Raw genomic sequence first — 25791 nt, 5'->3', positions numbered from 1 at the left:
TGGTTGCACTAGGTTAACCCCCAAAATAACCAACCCATTAATGTCTTAAACAATTCTTTAAAACCTCTAAAAGGTTTTTCAAATGATCCTTTAAGTTTAGAATTTGGGTGGCTGTAGCTCAGGTGGCAGAGCAGGTCAGCCACTAATCAGAAGGTCGGTGGTTCGATCCCAGGCTGCATCCTGGCTGCATGCCAAATATCCTTGGGCAAGATACTAACCCCATGTTTGCCTACTGGTGGTGGTCAGAGGGCCCGGTGGCGCCAGTGTCCGGCAGCCTCGCCTCTGTCAGTGCGCCCCAGGGCAGCTGTGGCTACAATGTAGCTTGCCATCGCCAGTGTGTGAATGTGTGTGTGAATGGGTGGATGACTGAATGTAGTGTGAAGCACTTTGGGGTCCTTAGGGACTAGAAAAGCGCTATACAAATGCAGGCAGGCCATTTAAATGTCTTCATTTTGCCTTTAAGTCACATATTTAATTAATTCATTAAAATTTTCATTGAACTGAGTCACAAAGATAACTTGACAGTTTTAAGTGATCGACAGTAAGAAACAGTCTGATTAAACATTTGCAAATGATGCTTGAATGACTGGAAAACAGTCTAATAACAAAGTGCAACGGATTGAACATAGTGTGAAATTAGCAGCGAGGCTGTAGACTCGTTTCCAATCAAATACATCGATAACTTCTCACTTATGGGGCGATCGTGGCTCAAGAGTTGGGAGGTCGCCTTGTAATCGGAAGGTTGCCGGTTCGAGCCCCGGCTTGGACAGTCTCGGTCGTTGTGTCCTTGGGCAAGACACTTCACCTGTTGCCTACTGGTGGTGGTCAGAGGGCCCGGTGGCGCCAGTGTCCGGCAGCCTCGCCTCTGTCAGTGCGCCCCAGGGTGGCTGTGGCTACAATGTAGCTTGCCATCACCAGTGTGTGAATGTGTGTGTGAATGGGTGGATGACTGGATGTGTAAAGCGCTTTGGGGTCCTTAGGGACTAGTAAAGCGCTATATAAATACAGGCCATTTACCATCTCTGCTATTTTTTTTTTAACGCATTAAGGATTTTGTTTTGCTTTACCATTGAAAATGATAATCATCACAGCAGAGACAGCACCGCTGCTAGTGTCATTGAATGATGATCTTTGATAGCGTGTCCCCAGCTCCTCATTGAAGGCTGTGTAGTGTACCATTTAAGGCCATAGCCCCGCCCCCTTCAGAAATTGTGAAACTAATTTGTAAAATAGTTGCACACAGAAATGTAATATTACATAGAAAGCTCTGGTTCACCTACACTGCTGCAAGAACAAGTGTTTCAGGCTTCAGTGAAGAGGGAAAGGAGGTATCGTGTGAGCATCTGCAAAGTAATTGAAGGCCAGTGTTGAGATGGACAGCCTGATTACAGAGTGTCTGCTCCCACATTCCCCCGTCATGACAACCCATCTGCTGTCTTCAAGCGCTCGGCACGACTAATCAACATGAGGATTTCTGGGACCTGTTAAAGTGCTACGTGTTAGCCACACGCATGTTATTTTTGTGTACATTCTGAGGTATCATGTGGATGATATGAAGCCTCAGCTCGACCAACATTTGGTCTGAATGCTCAGTGTTTTAAATTCACCGTCCAGATATTTAGAGGTGTCGTCTTTACGGAGAAAACTGCTTTTGCACAGTATACAACATTTAATAGAGCATATGGTGTTCCCACAAGTATGAAAAACAATCCAGTCAAATACATATAAGACTGACAGAGTGACATATTTTCAATAGATTCTGACCAAAACCACAAAACGTGCACAAAAATACCCAGAAACGACTCGTAGATTGGTCGTTAGAGTTCAGAGAGGCGTGTTGGGCGTGTTGATCCCAGCTCAGTCCAGCGAGGCCCGTTCTGGATAAACAAGTCTAGATGGTTTATATTAATGGTAGTGTTTTACTCTTGCTTAAATCTAGTACAGGTTTTCACAGTTCAGAAAGAGGAAAAAGAAAAAGCATATGGCACAAGATTCAGTACATTATAAACACCATAAACATTACAAGAACCTTTTTAAGAAACAAGGCCATCAAAATGTAACAACTAATTAGTTTGTAGTTTTACAAACATTTTGACAAACAGCGCTATACTACAAAGAAACAAAAAATGATCTGTCATCTATCTTAAGACATAATCTCATGATGGTTCAAAGGTTACGGGGCGGAGCCAAAAACTGCACTGAATCCAGCTTGCATTCAATAATCATTTGCTGCACAAGCTAGTTATCCTGTAGGGTCAGCTACGCTGTCATGATACAGATGTTTCTCTGTCTTTGCTTTCAGTTGGGATGAATTAAGCTTGTAATAGAAGGTCAGTTCAGTTCTGCACTTCTAATATAACATTCACACCATTGCTCCATAGTGTAGTGGTTAACACATCGAGGTTCAAGAGTGTGAGGGGATACCTGCCACTGCCAAGACTGTCTGCGTCAGATCAAACGGTCCATCCGTTGTGCATCAGCAGCTGAAGGTAGCTTATGTTCTTGACCCGGTATAGTACTGTATGATGTGCACGCTGTGTACTCGACACAGCGTGCACATCATACACACTATCGTATGTTTTAAACTTTCTTTCCCTCTGTGAACACGCTCTGATTTACCTCATGTCTAAATAGAGCCGTACAAATAAATTTGACTTGAAGTGACCCTGTGCATGTGTTTTTATTTTCTATCAAGCAATTTAATTAAGGATTCGTTATTATCATTACAAACTCAGATGTTTCTGGGGTCACCTATAAACGAATGATGATTGTGAATGACATCCAGTCACACTGCGTCATGAGTCACATTCTGTACCTGATTTAAATGTGGCCACGCCCTCTTGACTCACGCTGTCATTGCCACTGCTACACATGAAGCTTACGATCTTACAATCCTGACTCACGGATGTTTGTATTTGCTAGTTCTTGTTGCAGATGCACTTCATACATACAAGCCAGCAGAATGCAGGAGCACATCGCTGCAATCACAAGTGTTTCTAGGTTAGCAGTATAGCACACAGCTGCTGCCAGCTGCCAACATATCAAAGCCAACAATAAACATGTTCTCCAGTATGCTGACCTAGTCCTCCGCTCTGGTGGAGCTCGTTGTGATTGTACTAAACAGATACAGCTTCTCAACACAGACTTCTTGTCTTTTCCATAACTGATATTTTGACACAGCACAGGAAGCACAGATGTAAGAAACAACATTAATGATGGCTCAGAAAGGCTCAGGGCAAGGTCACCAGGAAACAACCCTACCCCATACTCAACCGCAGCTGGTTACACGCTTCTAACTGTCAATCAAAATGCTGCTGCTTCCACTATTGGCCACAATAAAAATCAGTGCAGAAACTGCATGCTGTTGTGTTGTCCAACAGGATCTGTATGCTTCATCTGGTTCCCTTCAGAAATGAATGAATTAAAGTTTTATTTTAAATCAGTTTCCTTCTGTCTGTTTTGAATTTTTGTTCTAATAAATATATTCCAGTACACATAAAACTCTGCGCCCAACAAAGTCTTGCAATTATGCATTTTTACACTATTTTAGAAAGTGAAGAGCTTACGGTTAAAGTCAGGATTGTGTCAGTGTTTATGAAGTCATCCAGCTCATAGTCCCAGTATGCACTGAGCCATTAGAAGGAGCCCAGACCTGAGTCCAGTTAACATTACAAACCAAACTGTGTCCAAACGGACGTTGGTGCTCTTCGTTTGCCAAAACTATGACATATAACGAGCACTTCTCAGATGCCAGTCAGACTGGAACATTTAAAGCAACAGTAATTAGTCCAAATCTTTTGCTGCAGACACTGATTTATTAATCAGTATGAAACTACACTGGCAGTTTTGAGGCAATAGAAAGCATAAAGGTCCAATGTGTCTTCTTACAACTCTGCTCTTCTGCCTACAGCGAACTGTCCACATATGGACACAGCCTTCATGATGCCATTGTTATTTTCCCGACTCACACGTAGAGGTTTGCTGTTTTGGAGCCATATGGACAAAAGTATTGGAATCCAGGTGTTTTCAGTGACAATGCCACAGGTGTATAAACTCAAACCTCTCCCCTCCAGAGTTAAGAGTCGCTATGGTTACAGCAGCTCAGCCACAGTGTAACAGGTAAAGTTACAGTCGGGGGTCACTGAATGCTACTGTGTAAAAATCAACACTGCTGACTCAGTAACTGGTTTCCATGGCTGAGCACAGTATGCAGGGGTAATGTGTCAGCAACACAGTACTTTTGTCCATATGAGTGAAATCAGTGCTAGCTAGAGTGGTTAGCAAGTTGCATCCATAAACCATATAAACTGTCTAATAGGCTTTGAAGGTAGGGCAGAACCCGGAGATTGGTTTCCGTCAGAGCAGACAAATGCTTCACCAGCAGCATGAACAGGACCTGTGTAGGGTCGCCTTTCATCAAAGCATTCACACAATAATGTGTACATTATTTAAAAAGTACCTCATACGTCTGTTGTGAATGAGGAAAATAGTTGTAAAGACTTTTTGTAACATGTTTATTTCTATTAGTAAGCCGACCATTGCAGACCAGAGCCCCAAGACGGGGTCCACGCTGTTGTGCTAAAGTATGCGTGTGACTAAGCTGTGGTATATGCTGGTAGCACTGGTGTAATCTGGACATGGGCTTTATTCTAATTGACTTTTATCATTGAAGGTTGCAGAGATTCTAAAAACATGCAGTCTGTGTTCTTGCTAGAAGGATAAACATGTATTGATAATGTGTTTAAGAATACATTCCTCATCTAAGTAACTTCCTGACACAGGTCATCTACAGCAGCGGTGCAGGGGAGGCCTTTCATGGAAATAGCAAAAGAAATCGTCTGACAAATCCTCCTGGATTTTGACAAACTCCACTTATCGCACAAATCCCCATTTTTAATACCAAGTTACACACCTAAATCTGACACTAATACCCAGGGCTGTTATGTTAAAACTGAATGTCCAGTTCATGGATAAAGACAGCTCAGCAAACTGCACCTAAAAGGTGTTTTGCTCCCATCGAATAAGGCTGTTGGCTAAACAAAATACGTGCAACACAATGCGCTTGAGACCACAGATAAAGGACAACTTTGGTTTGCTCCAGTACAACTGCTAAGAAGACAGTGAACAGTGACGATTGAATGCAGGACATTCACGTGGAAATATCTTGGCTGTTTCGTTTCATTTGCTGTGATTTTCTTCTATTCCTTCTTTTTGTACAACAAAATAGATCCTCTGAAGGGTTACCCTGCATGGCTGGGGTCCTGTTAATCATAATCGTCATATTCTGGATCCATGTCTTCACCCTGGTAGTATGCCCCCTGAGTAGAGTACGATCTCGTCTTCATTGAACAGTTTGTGTCCATTAAAATCGCCTGAAATGACAGTTGTTGAAAAGTGTTTCAGTGGCTGCTCTTGTTTTTTTTAACTGTGCATGATTTTGAAAACTTTCTGACAGAACCTGAATTTTGAAATTCACATATTGTACTCAAGTTGTGTAACATAATCACTGCATTTCTGGTGTTAGCTCAGGAGCATTTCTCTGTATTTATTGCTTGAGTTTGTCCTCGTGCTTTGTCACGTGTTCCCTCATGGTTGTGTGCTTCTCTGATCTGATTTTTCTAATTTTCTCTCTCAGGTAACAGCATTAAAACTGCTTTTTGAATTCATTCCTGTCTCCCGAATCGTTGGCTCTGCCCTTGGACTACCACACAGCTGTTTTGTGACAAATGTAGGAGCTGGCTGACTGTATTTAGGTGTATTTGGACTCTTACAATTTTCTCTTCTTGTCCTGGTGGGTTCCTCAGAAAGATGCAGAGAGGAGCAAATATTATATCCACTATTCCAATGATGGTCATCAGCCAAGGGAAGCCAATACTTTCAGCAATGGAACCTCCAATAGATGGACCTGCATCAGGAGAAAACGGACCACTTACTGGTTTAGTCTGTTTCTTTGGTGGAGTTCATCACCTTGCAGAGCAGCTAAGCGGTCAGATTTTATGTGGCCTGCCACTTTGTGTCTGAGTTGCTTTCGTCTCCAAATGCTTCCACTTTGTTGTCTGTGAAGGTTCTCAGTCATCCAGGTCATCGTAGTCTAAGGAGCTTGCAAAGAAAAGCGTCTGGACTTCTTTAAGTTGCTTGAAGATGTTTCACCTCTCATCCCAGAAGCTTCTTCAGTTCTAAGGTCAAATGGTGGAGAGTCCCAGATTTAAACCCAGTGGGAGTTTCCCCCCACAGAGGGACAAAAGGACCCCCTGATGATCCTCTAATCACATGAGCCATGGTGTGAAAGCGGGTGTGGCAGACAGTCGCCTTAACGCCCACTCACATCCTGGGCCATCTGACCTCAGGAAATCACATGATAAGGTGGGGCCAGGTTTCACAGCTCACCCGAAACTCTGGCTGATTGTGACCCACACCCAGTTTCACACCTTGGCTCAGGCGATTAGAGGATCATCAGGGGTCCTTTTGTCCCTCTGTGGGGGGAAACTCCCACTAGGTTTATATCTGGGACTCTCCACCATTTGACCTTAGAACTGAAGAAGCTTCTGGGATGAGAGGTGAAACGTCTTCAAGCAACTTAAAGAAGTCCAGACGCTTTTCTTTCCAAACTCCTTAGACCTTCCACTTTGTTATAACAGTCGTGCAGAATATTTAGTAGTGAGGAAATTTCACCAGTGGAGCTGTTGCACAGGTGGAACACTATCATGGTACCATGCTTGAATTACTGAGTTCCTGAGAATGACCCATTCTATCACAGATGTTTGTAGAATACCTGTGTCCATCGAAGTGAATGCAACTCCTCAAAACAATGAGCTGATTGGGTGGGTGAGTACGTTTTTTGGAATATGTTATACAATGCTTCCACACTTAAATATGAACAGCTCAAAGAAATCCTAAACATAAATAGCTATGGCATTCATGTCCACGATGTATGCATGAATGCCATGGCAATGACTGTAGCTGTAAATCATTTCCCCTCTGTGTGTCTCTAGCCAAGGATTAGTTCTACACCATTACACAAGCAAGATGACAAAAGGTTTCCAGGAACTGATACTGCTATTTTAGCCCGAGGTTAAAACATATGGATGTTTTATGGCGTTTGCTCTTGCTTACCTATTGCAAATCCCAGGCAGAAAGCTACATCAGCAATCGCATACACACTTCCATAAACAGACACGTGCCGCAGGTCCACCAAGTAACCCATTATAGGCATCATAGAGGAATCCACCATGCCTGTAACACAATCATAATGCTCTTACCTGATCAAAGTCTGCACACATTCATAGGTGGAATCAGTACACGTAGTAATCTTACCAATGGCAAAACCAACACCAAAGTTAGGAAGAATCAGACCATAGATGTCTCTAGCAAAGGGAACCTAGAACAAACAAATGATCATTTGAATGAATAATATAAAATATATAATAATCAGCAATTTTAAAAACAGTGAAAAAAGACAGTTGCTTTTAGATTTGATCATGGAAACCATTGAGAAGTCAGACTCCCATTAGCAGAACTGGATTTGCAGAGTAATGTGAAACAGGAAATCTGTGTTGTTTATCAGGCACATACAGAGCTGTGACTCTTGCTCCAGCATTTTTTAGCTTTTCTAAATATAAAAAGTCCTTATCTGGTTTAACACACACATAAGGCACTACATACTGCAGTGAACATTTAATGGGTATAAAGTTACATTTATACCAGCTGGCTTACATGATGCATGCGTTGTTTACATTTAAAGAACAATGTTTCAGGTCCATTTCAAACTTTTTACTCAACAGGGCTCGTAACATTGCCCATAGGTGACCTCTGAAGTTATTCTAGTGATGTAGCTGACTGTCACATACTTACACATATTACACTGATCCCAACCACAACCATTCCAATAAGAGCACAAAGCCATCTGTAAGGGAGACAAGAAGTAATCAGTCACTACCACACTGAGGAAGATTTCCTTTCATGAGAATATAAAATGTATTTTCCAGGCTAAACAGAACCTCGTCTGTACTTCCTCTTTCTTAAACAGACTCATGTAAGCACAAACCAAACAATATCAAACAATGTCAGAATAATCATTGCAACCTCTAAGCCAGCGGTCTCCAACCTTTTTTGCGCCACGGACCGGTTTATGCCCGACAATATTTTCACGGACCGGCCTTTAAGGTGTCGCGGATAAATACAACAAAATAAAACTAGTACCGAAAAAAAGAAGATTTATTCATAACACAGGTGAAAAGACCCAGGAAAACCGAGTTAACGATAAAAACAATAACAAAATAACGCTGAAAACCAATAAAAACCCTGAAAACTATACATTTCACACCTGAGCCTCAACTCTCGCGGCCCGGTACCAAACGACTCACGGACCGGTACCGGTCCGAGGCCCGGGGGTTGGGGACCGCTGAGCTAAGCAATATCGATGCATGCTCAGTCTTCCATGTAAGGAAATCAGAGAACTTTGTTTTTCTTGGAGGACTCGATCCTTGGGGCAGGCCACAGTGATATGGTGTACACTACCAGTCAGATGTTTGGACATGGTTAATGGTTTGTCTTTATTTTACTACTTTCTACGTTGTAGATCCAAACTGAAGACATCAAATATTCATTAAGCAAGATATATGGAATTATGAATGTCATAATGGTAAATATCTCTAAACATTTCTGAAAGTAGCCACCCACGGCTGCAAACCCTCGACCTGCTCTCAGTGAGCTTCATGATGTAGTCACCAACATGGTTTCACAGGTGAGCCTGTCATTACTGTAAGAACTGAAGGTCAGTCAGTCTGGAAAACTGCTAATGTGTCCCCAAGTGCAGTCGCAAAAACCATCAAGCGCTACAATGAAACTGTCTGACATGAGGACGCCCCGGGAAAGGAAGACCAAGAGTCCCTCTGCTGCTGAGGATGAATCCATCTGAGTCAGCAGCCTCAGAAATCACAGCTCCTCAGATTAGAGCCCAGATAGATGCCACACAGAGCTCCAGTAGCAGGCACGTCTCTACATCAGCTGTTCAGAGGAGACTGTGTGAATCAGGCCTTTATGATCAGCTGCTGAGAAACCAGGACTTTGTTTGGGCCAAGAACCACAGGAATGGACATCAGACCAGTGGAAATCTGAGGAGTCCAAATCTGAGATCTTTGGTTCCGCCTGCTCGGTCTTTGTGTGAAGCAGAAAAGGTGAACAATGGTCTCGATGCACGGTTCCCACTGTGAAGCATGGAGGAGGAAGTGTGATGGTGTGTGTGTGTGTGTGTGTGGGGGGGGGGGGGTTGCTTTGCTGGTGACACAGTTGTGGACTTTTTCAAAAATGAAAGCAGACTGTTTGTTTGGGTACGTCTTTCACCATCTTACAATAGTGTGATTGCAGCTATTCCCCAACACTCTCATGGCATCAATGCTTGTGACATTTTACATGCTAATAGTCACAGCCCATTGTTACTCGTGATGGTAGTTTCAGTCATTATGCAAATGTCCTGTTTATGGGTTTGGGTAAGCTGCTGTCAGCTGAGACTGAAGAGGTCACTTGAATGAGTGATGAAATGTTTTTCCCACTGAAAAAGGTCATTCTACATGTAGATCTGAGCAGTCAACAACAGCTCTGCAACTGATAATGAGAAGGTGGTGGAACATCCCAAAACTAGACTGAAGGAACCTGTTAAAGAGCTGAAGGTAGTTCGATAAAAATCCTGCAGTGCCTGCAAGGTCCCCCTTCTCAAGAAGACACATGTTCAAGCCTGTCTTGAATTTGCATGTGGACATCTAAAAGATGTTCAGAGGAGGCTTGGGAGAAAGTGCTGTGGTCAGATGAAACCAAAACTGAGCCATGGACTGGGAAGCGTTAGATGAGAACCTCATTGCCTCAACCAAAAGGCAAGGATGGGTCGTGGGTCTTTCTTTAAAGAGCATTCTGGCAAAATCACACCTGGTGACCAAGAGATGTCTTACTGCTGTGTTTGGCTACAAGGGTTATGCTTGGAGATCAAGTTTAGATTGAAAAAAAAATCTAATTTCAGGTTTATTTATGTTTCGTCTTAGAGTCTCTAGTCACTGGTTTCAGTGTTATTTACGGTTCTTAGTCTTCCTGTTTCTGCCTCTGTCTTCCATGTTTGCTCTGTCTGCCCTGTCAAGGCTGCATCTCTGTGTTATGTTTCCTGTTTTACTTTGACAGTCCGTGTCCTATGTTATGTTTCCTGTTTTACTTTGAAAACATAATAGTTTTGCCTCTTGTCATGTTTAATTACTCCCAGCTGTGCTCTCCTACTGTGTCCCGTTCCCTCGTTCACCCTGTGTATTAAAGCCCTGTGTCGTCCTCTGTTTGTTACTGCCTGCACCCCCCACCCTGCCTGCGTACCCCCCCGCCTGCGCACCCCCCACCCTGCCTGCGTGCCCCACGTGACACCCATGACTTTCCCCATGATCCAGGTTTCCATGTGTTGTGTTCCATATCTCAGGTCTTTTAGTTTCTTTTTACTTGTTTCTAGTTTCCTCCCTGTTTAGATTCTGCCCCAGCAGCCATGACAGTTCTATAACTTTTATTTAAAGCATTTCTTGTGTTTTTGTTTTGTGTTTGGTTGAAGAAAAATATAGTCAGTTTGATGTTGATGCCAATTTTGACTAGCTACCCAACAGTGGAAAAGCTTTTCCATGGACTTACATTACATTGTGGAGCTGTTTATGTTTATCGGGCTAATGTGTAACATTAAATTGTGTCGTCAGAGGATCAACATGTTGTAAATGTTCACAAAACTCATTGCGATGCTGCTGAAGGCAACACTGTCCTGTTTAAGCACCACACTTGTAACTATGTAGTGTGAAATATTCAGACTGTGTCCAGAGTAAGATCTACAAACCTCCAATAAAAATCAATATTTTCACTTCCACATAATCTAAAAGTTGTGAATAACAGCCACATGAATGACAGTCATGTCATCAAACCAGTTCTAAGGATTACACAGCTGGGTTGAAAACATTCAAAGAAATCATGTTCATAGTAGAACAGATTGGGGGAAGAAGACAGGCGATCCCTTGGGCAGATATTGTTTTGTTAGTTTTTGAGCAGTCTTCTGTTGAAGGGCAGCGAGGGGCGTGGCTGTAGCTCAGGACGTAGAGCAGGTCTGCATGCCAAGTGTTGGGGGAGAGTTGCTATGTGACGCATCCATTGTAGTATAAATGTGTGATAATGTTTGAAAGCACATATGTGCTTGTGTGAATGGGTGAATACAAAAAAGTGTATTGAGTGTTCAGGTAGAGTAGAAAAGTGGTGTATAACAACCAGTACAAAGTATTCTTGTGAACAGGGAGACAACCCAATAAGAGCATTTTTGGCACATGTGCAGATACCCAGAGGTGGACCTGGTAGCTCCTATGAAGACTCATAAAAAGTACAGTACCTACTAAGTAACATAGCTGTTTTAACAATAAAATTGCAAGATGTGTGCAGTTTTCGGGGTGTATTCTTTGATTGTGCTTTGGCACACTAGTCACCTCTGACATATAATACATGTTAAATATTGTGAAAAAGACTGTTTAAACCTCTTTTAGTGTTGCAACATGAGCTAACCCCAAGAATTCAAGACATGAGCTGCAGTCTTGTTGGGAACAGTTCTCTAATTTCTCAATGTGTACGCCCCTCATGGTACACCATGTGTTTGTTTTCAACTAATCACTGATAATTAAGTCAAAAAACTCAAGAAGGATTAAATGTGTTGGATGCCAAGTAAAGAAAGACTAAAAAAAGTATGTAACACGTAAGATTTTTACGTTTAAAAAAACCCATTATACATAAACATCGCTTGTCTGGCAGTCTCTGTAGTGGTGAAGTTAGTAAACTGAACAGGTGATGTTCCGACTTGGGTTATGGTGAAAACAGTTCTGGTGACTGGCATTAGCAACAGCCTTAAAAGAATATAGCACTCGGGTCATAGACAGATAGATTCCCTGTATCGTCAAGGCTTCAATAAAGCCAGTCTCAGAAACACTCAAAACGCTGAAAACTCATTTAGAGGAGCGGAAACAGATATGACAAAGCCACCAGGAGAGAGAGAGAGAAGGAGATAAAAGTAATTTCCCTTCCTACCTCCCCATTTTGTGTGCAAACGTGCCAAAGATGTTGGTTCCAATAAGGTAGGAGATGGATGCTGGTAAGAAAGCAACGCCTGTGCCAGAAACAGACACACAGAGACATGAGAGGCTGAAGGTGTAGCCAGGATTCCCAGAGATAAGCAGATCTCTATCAATGCCTCATCACTGAGCTGCTGTACATCTTCTATTGTCCGTAATGAAGACCTGTGCTTTCCACCTGCCAGCATCTGACACCCTAATATCCTGTTCCCCCTCATCCTTTTTATCTGACCCAGACTTTATATAAAGCTGGCTGCAGGAAGAAGCTAATAACAGCACAGACTACAGGAAGTCTTGGTATGGAAACTATCTGGCATGATGGCGAAGTGGCACTTTTACATGACATCACTATATATAAAATATAAATGTAGTATATGAATGAAATTAAAGTTTAGTTATGTAGTGCGCAATCACAACAACATTCGCCTCAGGAAGCTTGTGTACAGCTACAGGTAAGGACCCTGATATAGAGACAGCCCTCTATAAGAAAGCCCTTGGCGACAGCAGGAAGGAAGAACTCCCTTTCAGCCGGGGGAGATCTGTAGAAGAACGGCTCTTCTGAAACAGGAAGCAGGTGACCATACATGCATGTGTGCAGATATTTACTGTGAAACAGATGAGTGGTGTTCACACAGCAGTGCAAGGACACTTCTGTCTCTTTTCTCTGCCGCCATGATATTTGTATGAAAATACTACCTAATCATAATCATTGTATACGAGCTGTAAGGACTCTGTAAACAGTGGTTGACTGTGCTGTTACACAAAAATGATCATTCTGTTTGTGTAATTATAATACAACAGACCTAATAGACATTATCACAGACGTGTTAATTACATTTACTTGGGCGAGGATGCTCTACAACAACAGAAGCAGCCCCAGTTTGGGTTGTAATCATAAACTTCACCTGCAACACAAACTCAGCATTTACACCTTCCCAAGCTCAGTGGTACATGTGTGCTGTTAAACTGCATTAGGATGCTCAGCAGTGCCTTTTATAAAGGTGCTGTAACAACGTGTTTTTGTGTGCAGAGCAGAGCTTTGTAAATACCTAGCTGCCATTTCCTGGCACACATGGTCTCCATCATCCAGATTGGCACAGTTGGCTCCATCATGCCAATAGCCATATTTCCAAAACAAATGGCACCTGGGGATGAAGATTGAAGATAAGTGCGGCGTCAATTATCGTCTGTTTTTAACCTGACGTTTTCCCCCAGCTCCGACGTCCACACACCGACGAGCGTACAGCCTGCTTTCTTTCTTCCCATGTTGCCACATAATTGACATGCAGGGAAAAGCTGACATATGACATTTCACAGACACGAGGAGCAAACAAAGGCCTTACAGTGACAGAGGGACCAGGCTGAGTGTGATCCATCACACAGGTCTGCAGAAACAAAACGAGTGCGTGGGGGGATTTTTGGTCAATGCGATGTTTTTTGGGTCCTGAATCCAAAAATGATCTCCCTCCATCATGAAGTTATTATTTTGCAAAACATGAAGAGTTTACATTAAAAAAAAGCACAACAGGAATGAAAATCAATATTTTAGTACAATGAGCTATGCATCATTGTTGTGATTTCTTACCTTTGGCTATGAACAAAATAAACCTGGTTGGATTTGATCGTCTGAGCTCCTCACACCATCAAACCCGCCGCACCCTCCCCCTCATTTCCTCCCATCTTCTATTTGTGTTTCTCTCGAGTCTCGCTCATAGGAATATTACATTAATGTAAGAAATCTTTGTGGGATATGGGTTTTGACTCAAGTACAGGATATCAGATTTCAGTTTAAAAAGGGGAATTGTACGCTTAACTACACTAAAAACATGAGTTTTGCAAGAAAACTGAACCAGATGGAAAATCTATAAGAAACAGTGATTTAACCCCATGCAGCTTTGTGGTTGCAGACCCGTGTTATGAATGGAAATCACCCACGACAGAGTGTAAAAGGAGAGCGGTACAGGCCAACCTCAGAGTTTGGTTGGCAAAGATCATATCTGAGGAAAAGTCCACAGTATACGAAGGACCAGAATGACAATAATCATCTGTCATATTCAGTCTTCCCACAGAAGCTGTGACTGCAGTATGTTTGTGCTTGTGTAACTTGTACTTTTTGAGGTAAATTAATAAATCAAGGCAAATATATTTCCTGTATATAACTTCTGCTTCTACATGTACCCGGAAAATCTGCCTTTGCTAAAGAAATAACTGCTGCTATAATCAACCCATTTGTGATGTTATTATGACTATTGTAGGAGACTGTCTGACTATCGAGACAGTTATCGTCATAAAGAGCTCTATGCAAAAGGCAAAGCTCACAATTCAACACTGCGAGCTCTAATGCTGCCTGAGGATGAGTGGGCCAGCAAAGATAATCCATGTCAGGGACCGTGGGGGATTCTGAACTCCCTGGATGCCCGAACTGTATAAATGTACGCATGTACCCTTTGTACTACAAACATTACTACATCTCGACAGGGACATTCTTGAGTGCACCTATAAAAGCCAGAGGAAGTGGCACAGCTGTTTACTATGAGCAGCTGCATTTGCAATAAGGTCACAGTGTTTATTTTGGTGGACTGATTGTGCAGCACTCATCTCACAACACAATTTGGAGCCGTATTCTTTTCTGTGTGACCAACAAAGCAACTGCTGGCTCTCTGTTTGGCTGCTGTTTCCTTCTGTTCTCTTCCCAGTGCCATCAAAAACACAATATCTCACTGACATGATGTTTGTCACATCTACTGTGTACTACCACTCCCTTACCTGCTGCTATTATTATATATGGATCCTTCATCAGTGTCAGCAGTGGGGTTCCCTTCTGACTCTGTGAGGAGGAGAGCACAACCACAGAGTGTATGCAGAAAGCTTGGAGAGCCACTGCCAACACAGCTGATCATTTTAGTAAACACAATCCTGATTCTTTGTTATACAAGTTCACACAGTTTAACTTAATTATATTGATATAGCTCCAAATCCCACCAACACTCATCTCTAGGTGCTTTGTGATGTACGTAATAGTGACTTCAGTTATGCAGTGCAACAGTTAGGACAAACGTTACCAACCACTGTGCCTAAAAAGTCTGTAATCAGACAGAGAATGCTGCAATCATGACAAACACTTAAAAATAAGGTGAATAATATACAAGAATAAATGCAGTGAGCCTAAATAGCTGGCTTCAGTCTGAATAACCAGTCCATAAATTACTACTTGGGCCCAGTGGAACCAGTGGGGTTATTCTGCCTCGCTGCAAGTCTCCGTGGAGCCTTAGTGACATGTCTAAAGATGTCCCTCAACATTTTAGGAGCAGCTAAGGTTAGGAAAAGAATTCACTAATGAACTCAAGAAGATTCCACTGCTTTGCTTCCAATACTACCTGTCTAGTTGGTTGCTATCTTCATTAATATTTTAGAACATGTGTCATCCATAAAGGCCCCAAAGTACTGTTCTCTCTTTGTTTCCTGAATGAGTCGCTGTTCAGTGTCCGATGAGTCTTTAACCTCTTAAACTCCACAACTACAAACTCTGGGTGAACAATCTTGGAGTCAAAATGAAGCCAATACTTCTGATTTCATCACAGCTGTAAATATTACAGGAGATGATGGAACATTGAAAAATGAGATTTTTCTGTAATGTTGCAGAAGAAGCTGATAACCTCAAATAAAGTGAAAAATGTCACATTCCTGTTTGATGCCCACATTTCCCAGCATAACGTGCTGTATGATCCCAGTATGATCCCAGTATGATCCCTGTATGATCCCAGTATGATCCCAGTATGATCCCTGTATGATCCCAGTATGATCCCTGTATGATCCCTGTATGATCCCAGTATGATCCCTGTATGAATCTCTGTATGATCCCTGTATGATCCCAGTATGACCTCAGTATGATCCCTGTATGATCCCTGTATGATCCCAGTATGATCCCTGTATGAATCTCTGTATGATCCCTGTATGATCCCAGTATGACCTCAGTATGATCCCTGTATGATCCCAGTATGATCCCTGTATGATCCCAGTATGATCCCTGTATGAATCTCTGTATGATCCCTGTATGATCCCAGTATGAGCTCAGTATGATCCCTGTATGATCCCAGTATGATCCCTGTATGATCCCTGTATGAATCTCAGTATGATCCCTGTATGAATCTCTGTATGATCCCTGTATGATCCCAGTATGACCTCAGTATGATCCCTGTATGATCCCAGTATGATCCCTGTATGATCCCAGTATGATCCCTGTATGAATCTCTGTATGATCCCAGTATGATCCCTGTATGATCCCTGTATGATCCCTGTATGATCCCTGTATGATCTCAGTATGATCCCTGTATGATCCCTGTATGATCCCTGTATGATCTCAGTATGATCCCTGTATGATCCCTGTATGATCTCAGTATGATCCCTGTATGATCCCTGTATGATCCCTGTATGATCCCTGTATGAATCTCAGTATGATCCCAGCATGATCCCTGTATGATCCCTGTATGATCCCTGTATGATCTCAGTATGATCCCTGTATGATCCCTGTATGATCTCAGTATGATCCCAGTATGATCCCTGTATGATCCCAGCATGATCCCTGTATGATCCCTGTATGATCCCTGTATGATCTCAGTATGATCCCAGTATGATCCCTGTATGATCCCTGTATGATCCCTGTATGAATCTCAGTATGATCCCAGTATGATCCCTGTATGATCTCAGTATGATCCCAGTATGATCCCTGTATGATCTCAGTATGATCCCAGTATGATCCCTGTATGATCCCTGTATGATCCCTGTATGATCCCTGTATGAATCTCAGTATGATCCCAGTATGATCCCTGTATGATCTCAGTATGATCCCAGTATGATCCCTGTATGATCTCAGTATGATCCCAGTATGATCCCTGTATGATCCCTGTATGATCCCTGTATGATCCCTGTATGATCTCAGTATGATCCCTGTATGATCCCTGTATGAATCTCAGTATGATCCCAGTATGATCCCTGTATGAATCTCAGTATGATCCCAGTATGATCCCTGTATGATCTCAGTATGATCCCAGTATGATCCCTGTATGATCTCAGTATGATCCCTGTATGATCCCCTTATGATCCCTGTATGATCCCTGTATGAATCTCAGTATGATCCCTGTATGATCCCTGTATGATCTCAGTATGATCCCTGTATGATCCCTGTATGATCCCAGTATGATCCCTGTATGATCCCTGTATGATCTCAGTATGATCCCTGTATGATCCCTGTATGATCCCAGTATGATCTCAGTATGATCCCAGCATGATCCCTGTATGATCTCAGTATGATCCCTGTATGATCCCAGTATGATCCCAGTATGATCTCAGTATGATCCCTGTATGATCTCAGTATGATCCCTGTATGATCCCTGTATGATCCCAGTATGATCCCAGTATGATCTCAGTATGATCCCTGTATGATCTCAGTATGATCCCAGTATGAACCCAGTATGATCCCTGTATGGATGCATGCAAGTCTTTTTCCTTTCTTTGTGGTTCCAGGATTGAGCCACATGTTTCCCTTTCTCGACCTCTGCAGTGAGGGAAACTGCATTTCTTTTGTGTTTCCTTTTTTGTCATCAGGAAAAGCTTAAATTGTAATTTCATAGACATATGATGACATAAGAGATCGTTACCATCCATTGTGGCTAAAGGTGGAAGTGGACATGAGGCTCCTGGACATTCTTTACAGTAAAAGAAGGTTTCATAAATATAATTAAAATAACGTATTCTGATTATGGCCCTGGTGTATGCACACAGTCTGAACATGGATGTCCACAGGGTGGAGCAGGTGTTATGTTGCGTGTCTCGCAGCTTCTCTGTTCTCACTCCATGCTGTGTATTTACTGAAATAGCCTTTAGCATGTTCTGCAGCTGTAAAGGTCGTCTTAATGAAGGCAGATCATTTACAGGAAATGAGTTATCAAAGTAGGGACACTCACCTCTGGTGTCACCTTGGTGGGCTGAAGAATAAAAAGCTGCAGAGCTGTGAAGACAGTGGATTGATGTAAATCGCTATCAGAGATTAGCAGGCACGACTTAGTTTGGATACAAAGAAGCAACACAACTGTACCTCCATCAAACAGAGCCAAGAATGCCAAAATAAGGAAAGGAGCTGTTTTCCCAACAAACTCATACATCACACTGCCAAATGGGGGTCCAACTGTGAAGAAAAGGCTGAATGGTGAGTAATGGACAAATCCACAGTGCACTCAGGATGCCACAAAGCTCAGGCTGTGTCTGCTTATTTCTTTATTTCCTGTGTAGAAATGACAGCTTCTCTGTTGTCATCAATTATTTATGCATCAGTAGAAGCTGCAGCATACAATGTTCAGCCTGGACAGTTCATCAGTTCACATGTGAATGCAACACTGTAGCAATTGTCAGACAAAGCAGACTTTATATGTGTTTTTATTGTGCTGTCATTTATTTGGAGTTTTATGTAAAGATCCGGTGAATATTTCAGATTTGGTGTCTTTACAGAGTAACTGAAAAGCTACACACACATACCTAAAACTCCTAATGCCAAACCTCCCAAGGCAATGCCAATGGCATGACCTCTCTCCTCATCATCTGTGTACACACTGGCGAGCATTCCCATCCCTGAAAAACACACAGTTGTATGGCAGAAAAAGATCAGAACGTGTTTGTTTCAGCAGGAGCGCTGCAGGCCAATGTGTGCGACATGCAACACACAGGCCATTGTACTGTTGCTCTATAAGCGCAGGAAACAACAGCTGCTCAGTGAAACTGCATGGCTCACAATAGAGTTGTTGGGCACAGATCTGTTGGAGCGCTGAGCGCACATCAGATTATAACTCCATCATTTGTTTTATGTCATCTTCCAGTTTAATCTAGTTTATTATCAAGTCAATGATGATCTGTTCTCACACCCAAACAAGATGTTGCAGATATGCTTCAGGCCTTCAAACAGACAGTTTCCTATAAGTCCACATTGGGACGATGATCTTAAATAGAGGGGCTCTACACAATGAATGAATGTTAATGCATTCACATATACAGAACAGTGAATATTTAAAGACTGATGAGGAGATCATACCCGCCACAGATGAGCAGGACGAACCCACGCCTTGAAGCGATCTGGCCACAAACAGCAGAGCGTAGCTCGATGAGAAGGCAAACGCTTCACAACAGGACAACAACACAAACAAAGAACCATCAGACATGATGCAAAACTGCTGCTTCTCATCGTGAACATTTGTTTGCTGGAACTTACTGATAGTAGAGATGAACATTATACAGAAGCCAGCAAATATGGGAAGCTGGTATCCTATCCTGAAGGGCCACAGAGGATAAAAGGCAGACATTAGAAATGTCCAACGTGAGTCTTTATCTTTAGCTTAGAAAAGAGACATTTATAACAATATCAGTGGAAGATGATTCGGTCACAGCTGCAGAAATTCACGAGAATAAAGAAAGAAAGCATTGGATTGATGGACAGTTATTAAATGAGTGAGAGTGTGGTCCAAAAGAGCACGTAGCACAATAATGTAATATCATTAATAAACTTGATAGATAGCAAAGGATTTGACAAACCCTAAGCTACTTTTGCATGTGGCATTCTCTTTTAAATGTTAGCCTGTTAACCAGAACAGTGGAGGAAGATTAGAAGGCTGAAAGCTGCCATCCGCATCAAAACAAAATCATAGCTTAGATACCTGACATGCTTGACTGGCCTTGTATTGTCCTCCGTCAGCAGAGAAGGTGACTAAGAAGCCGTAATAGGACCACATTCTTTGCTTCAATTACAGCATATGTGGGTGTCTGTATGAGACACTAAATGTTGCCTTTCAGGTGGAGTTACACTTTTCCCTCCGCCCTCAACGTCTAATTCACCGTTTGGAAAATGTTCTCTCGCCATCAGCAGGATTTCAAATCATTCAGGACCGTTCAAATGTGTTTTTCACCAACACGATAAAATCTTACATGTCTCAGGTCATGTGTTTTATTCCAGTTTTATTCAGGTTCAGTTTAGTCACACGCCGCGGTGGACTCTCACGTCGACAGCCGATGGATGGTTGAGCCATGGACATTTATGAAAAGTTGTCTAATTTTAATGAAATAGTAGCAACAGCTAATCTAACCCCATCAGTTGCTCTGTAACCATGCGACAGAAATCTGGTTGAAGGCTGAAAACCAGGACCAGGACCAGGCTGGACTGTAAATAAAGTAAAACTAGGACTTTACTCTGTAGAGGCTACACGACCGGATTTATCTTATCTGAAATCATAAATGAATTCTGCAGCTTTTCCTCAAGGGAGCTAGTAAAACGCCAGTTAGCGCAGCAGACTGTTGCACTAACAGGTGTAAACTGAGTTTGAGTTTTAGGCACAGTCACCTCATGTTTCACCAAGCAGCTAATAGTGCAGTGATGATAATCTTTGCTTCTCACACTTGTGTTCTAAGATGTAAGCTTAACACTAGAGTTTGGTTCCTTCATCATGTATAACATCTGCAGCCGTGGAAGCTGGAGCTCAACCATGGCACTGACTGCCCTTTACATTAATATCTTTCTCCCACAATATAAAAAATGTCATCTTAAAAGAATTTATTTTAACTCTTCAAGAATCCAAAAGATATTTTAAAAACTGGATTTTTAATGTAGTTCAAGGGAAGTGAGTGACTCACTGTGGAGCACCCATGTATGAACAATCAGACACACACGTGCAGGAACGTTTAATCAGGAATTCTGCTCTATTTAGTTCAGTCGGACAGCTGTAGCTGACACTGCACCATCGAAGACACATCGACCTCACGCGTTCACCATGTTTTCCTACTAAGAACTTCAAATGGGAGTCTGTTCCTTCTCTCGTTTTAGATTAGACCATAAGTGGAATTCTACATTGTCCTCTCTTGACACAAATTTGAACCAAAATGTTGCCTCAAGCAAGCAGGAAGCCTCTACAGTCTGACAGGAAGCCAGTGCTACTGTCATCCTGTCGTCCTGTCTTTTGTCAGTCTGTCTTCACTCATCATTTCCTTTCACTGGGCTGGTTTCAGTCATTATGCAAATGTCCTGTTTATAAGGTTGGAAACCTGCAGTCAGCTGAGACTGAAGACGTCACCTGGTGATGATGAAACGTTTCTCCCACAAAACTCTACGTCCAGATGAACAGAGTCAACTTTTGGAGATTTACTTACCTGGATGATTGAGCATCAAGACGTTTGCTTTGGTTATTTTCTGTCTTTTTTAAAAATGTTTTTTGCAACATGTTATACAATCTCTATGTTCTGTTACTCTTTTTGTTGCTTTCGCTCTTTTCTTGAATCTTCACAGAATTACCTCAGTAAGCTTATGTGATTCTGATACACATGCATTTAAATCCATCGTCATGCTGTTTCCCTGAGTATTGTTTGTCATTTAAATGAAAGATAGAAAAAACGTTTGACCTGACAGAATACACATAGATTGTACTTTAAGATGACAAACATGTAGGATCTAATTTAACTGTGCAAGAGATGCAAGAACTTTGAGTATGTTTTGAATGAATATTTGGCACGCTTCTACAAAAGTGACAAGAGGCGTAATGCCTCCTAAATCTAAGGTGATCAGCTCAATGACTACCGTATACATTGACAAAGAAACACAGAGTAATTACAAAGACCTACCTGTTTGTGATTGGCCCTACAAACGGGTTGGTAATCAGCTGCACGGTGGCCTTGGAAGCAAACAGCATTCCTACTTTGACATTTTCATTAATCAGCTTGTTGGTGGAGCGGGGGCAGTCGGTTGAGTTTGGTGGGAGCTGTGTACCAGTAGGGGTCAGAGGGAGCAGGTCAGTAGTCCTAGCTGTGGTGTTGAACCCAGACAACCTAACAGTGTTATCGTATAAGGACACAATGCTTTGGAAGGAAGCTGGAGAATCCTGCTTCGGTGCCGTGTTGTTCTTAAGCACGTCTGTCGACTCATCCAGAGTGTACAGGTAGCTGGGAATGATGGGAACTGGTGGGTATAAAGAGGAGAGACAGAACCAATATACTGAAATCTGACATGAAAGGCAGACTGATGCTAATCCAGACTTCATTGCAACATCTGACAGCAGAGCAGAAAGTTAAGAGTGATTTCTGTAGGAACTGCACAAACCTCAAACTGGCACAAACCTCAAACCCTAACCCTAACCCTTCGGCTGACACCCTCGAGAGTTTGTTTTTTTACATTTGGAAAAACGCTCCAAATATGAACACATGGAACCACTTTTACATTTCCAAACAAAGCAGCTCCTGTGCAAAGCAATAATCCTGCTTTCTAGCAAGGGGAAATCCTGTGGTTGCAAAGAGACACTGGATAGAGAAGACGGTCTCCGAATGATTTGATCTGAGTAACAGTTTCCTGATGTGTAAACTATGGTCCCCATTAAAATAGAAACGAATGATAAAGCAGATTATACTATTACTGCGTGATTGAGAAGCTGCCAGCCAGCTCGTGTATTCACAGTGGTGCAAGCTAACCCATCCATCTTTTGTATACAGTCCATGTTTGAACTGCAACTAGTAGAACAGATTGGCAGATGCAAATTAGCCATTAAAACCATACAAACCAAGAGCTGTCATACTCAGAGCACTAAATATTTACACATGAATTGATCAGGATCAACAACATCCTGCATGCTGTGCACAAGCTGGCCTGGTGTCACCTTCTTTCTGCTCTCCTCTCTTTCACTCACCGTGCATTCATGCCGCTCTTAAATGTCATTAACTTTGTGTCTCCGCTCTCCTGCGGGCTCTGCTTTGTCCCTCTATATCTTACTGTGGGTTGTAGCTCTGACGCTGCACATTCTGGTGATCAGTCTCTGGTTTATCAGCTCCACCAATCATCAGTGCATTTATTGTTGCATTGTTAATTTTTCCTTCCTCGTCCTGTTAAAAATATACTTTGGCTTGGAGTAAACTGGGTGTGTCCATTTACACGCATTTATTGTTTTTACACACATTCGTAAACATGTTTATTTATTTCTTATCTGTATGTATTTTGCTTTGGTGACTGTTCTTTATAAACTGGACCTCGTATTTAAATAGTTTTGACTCTGACCTGTTGTATCTTGTTTTGTCTGCTATGATGTTATTTGATTGTAATGCTGTATGGCATTAGCCAGGTCACCCGTGCAAAAGAGATGTTACTCTAACGGACTTCCTGGTTAAATAAAGATTAAATTAAATTAAAATGACAGACCAAAAATCGAGCTTTGCTATTAAATTCATAAAACGTGAAAATGTGCTCATGGAGGCTTTTATCCATTCTCCCTGCACTTATGGAAAACTGCAGGTCTGTGCACAGCAGAGATGTGTGATGAATATGTTATAATTAACATTTAATGCAGCCAAACTATCAGTAACATTCTGCCATGTTGCAAAGAAAGTAATTATAAATAGATAATTTCATACATGTTTTTATTTGTTTGTAAAACAGCCCTGAAGGGAATCTAAATCTGTTCTTTTAGGAAGAGCAGTTCGTGCATAAGAAGCACAGGAAGAGATGTGTTTCCTCCTACAGTGTAACTGACATTAAATCCGATCTTTCTGTGTGTTTTTCTAATGGAGAGCAGTCGGACGTCCGTACATGTCAAACCAAACTGTGAAGTTAAACATGTGCTATCAGCGTCTACATGGCTCTACCGTTCAAACGCCGTCATTTAATTGGATGAGGCAGATTTAGGTAGATATTAAAATGAAGTGCAGAAGAAGCGCCTCTTTGAGACGTCTGACTGACAAACCTGACTACCTGTTGCACACAGAGAGAGAGAGCGGAGCAGGAAACTTTACAGAGAAGGTGAGAAAAGCACCTACCGACCACCGTCAGCAGCATGTTGTCCAGAAGCAGAGCGACAAAAACAATGAAGAGAATCAGTTTCCTCGATTGTCTCTCCTCTCTGAGCCATTTGAGCAAATTAAACTGCCGGAGTGCGTCTAATCCCCCCATGGCGCAAGTCCCCGAAAGCGCAATACAATCGAAAAGGTAAGTACTCCTGGAAAGAGACACGGCAATGATGGGTCAGCAAGTTAAAATAAATATCAGCTTTTTAAAACTGACGATAAGTTAGTAAAAGAGAAAGTGAGCGCTGAAATCTTACCTTAGACGTGTAAGGACGAGCTGGAGAGGCAAGAGATGGGAGGAGATGATGAGGTCTTTCTACTGACTGGACCCGCTATTGACGTCACACCCCTTTATGTGTAGATACCTGATAATACACTTTAAACAAAAGACACGAGGACGCAAACGGGACAAAGGCTACAGCTGGGCTTCAGGTCACTCATCGTACACACTGACTACTGTTCTGGCTCCTGAGCTAAGTAACTACAACACTGCATGCATGTGTAATGGTGACAACAGCCGGAACATTAATGGTGTCACAGGTTTGCTTTCAGCGCACTTTATATGGCAGCATGTTACAACACCCTAATGTCAAGGTGCTGCTTCATAAGATAAAGACCCTGCTTTATAAGATAAGATAAGATAAGATAAGATAACCTTTATTAGTCCCACACGTGGGAAATTTGTTTTGTCACAGCAGGAAGTGGACAGTGCAAAAGTTATGAGGCAAAAATTAGAATACAATAAGAATAAATACAGTACACAACTGTACAGAATAGAATAAAATAAAATACTATATACAGTAGAATAAAATAAAATAAATATACAATAAGATAAAAATAGAATACAAATACAAATACTATATACAACTGAGTAAAAATACAACGATGACAGAAAGGATTATTGCACTTAGTGTTATTGCACATGTATGGATGTGTGTGCTTGATCAGTTAAAGTCTTTATTATGGAGTCTGACAGCAGTGGGGAGGAAAGACCTGCGAAATCTCTCCGTCCCACACCGTGGGTGCCGCAGTCTCCCACTGAAGGAGCTGCTCAGTGCTGTCACAGTCTGCTGCATGGGGTGGGAGATGTTGTCCATCAGGGATGACAGCTTAGCCGCCGTTCTCCTGTCACTCACCACCTCCACTGGGTCCAGAGGGCATCCTAGAACAGAGCTGGCCCTTCGGATCACCCTGTTCAGTCTCTTCCTGTCCCCAGCAGAGATGTTGCCGCCCCAGCAGACCATGCCATAAAAGATAGCAGACAGGCAGCCCGTTTCTGTGACTAGTTGTGGGCGGCGACGTAAGCAGACACCTTAATTCATGCAAGCACGTTTTTTCGTAGCTACTGTTCACTCACATTTAGAATTGGTTAGCATCTTGCCCACAGACATGCAAACCAAACCTGCTGGTTAGCAGGTGACCTGCTCCTGATGCACAGCCATAGATCCAGCCCTGAGGTGATACACAGCCCGACACTAACTTTGTGTAACCTGCCTCTCCACTGCCAGCTGCTTCTTAGTTTATGTTGTAACTAATGAGCAAAACATGTAATAATGCATTAAACATGTAAAACACGCCAAACTGGACAAAACAGAGTTTGTTAACAAATTCGATCATGTGGAAAATGCTTTTGCTGAACACAGCACTAACTTTAGCATCATACAAGCACAGATGGTGAACGAGTCCATATTGTCAGTGTTGCTATCAGGCACAGTTTATTGAAGTGAATATTCACACATCATGAACATTCTTGACTCATTTTACAGCTCGTGAAATGTAACATTGCATCTTTATTTGTGCTGCTTAATGTTCAGGCTGT

At 42.2% G+C, this 25791-nt stretch overlaps 1 protein-coding gene across 1 annotated transcript; it reads right to left on the bottom strand.

Moving 5' to 3' along the window:
- Nucleotides 1-680: 680 nt before the first annotated feature.
- On the bottom strand, nucleotides 681-24315 carry slc18a2 (solute carrier family 18 member 2). Its single transcript, XM_086258199.1, has 16 exons — nucleotides 24230-24315; nucleotides 23946-24124; nucleotides 21771-22104; nucleotides 19378-19436; nucleotides 19201-19284; nucleotides 18651-18743; nucleotides 18214-18303; nucleotides 18083-18126; nucleotides 14886-14946; nucleotides 13169-13264; nucleotides 12076-12154; nucleotides 7852-7903; nucleotides 7315-7378; nucleotides 7114-7233; nucleotides 5772-5905; nucleotides 681-5372 (listed from the first exon to the last, which is right to left on the bottom strand). Exons 2-16 carry the CDS (start codon nucleotides 24076-24078, stop codon nucleotides 5265-5267), a joined length of 1551 nt encoding a protein of 516 aa, XP_086114325.1. The 5' UTR covers nucleotides 24079-24124; nucleotides 24230-24315; the 3' UTR covers nucleotides 681-5264.
- Nucleotides 24316-25791: the final 1476 nt, after the last annotated feature.

The sequence above is a fragment of the Aulonocara sp. 'chitande type north' Nkhata Bay genome, linkage group LG13 (genome assembly GCF_057382095.1).
Source record: "Aulonocara sp. 'chitande type north' Nkhata Bay isolate Kocher_YH1m ecotype deep benthic linkage group LG13, A_spYH_male_GT1.1, whole genome shotgun sequence".
Classification (NCBI taxonomy): Eukaryota; Metazoa; Chordata; class Actinopteri; order Cichliformes; family Cichlidae; genus Aulonocara; species Aulonocara sp. 'chitande type north' Nkhata Bay.
Note: the sequence above shows the minus strand (reverse complement) of the source record. Positions and strands in the feature narration are given on the sequence as shown.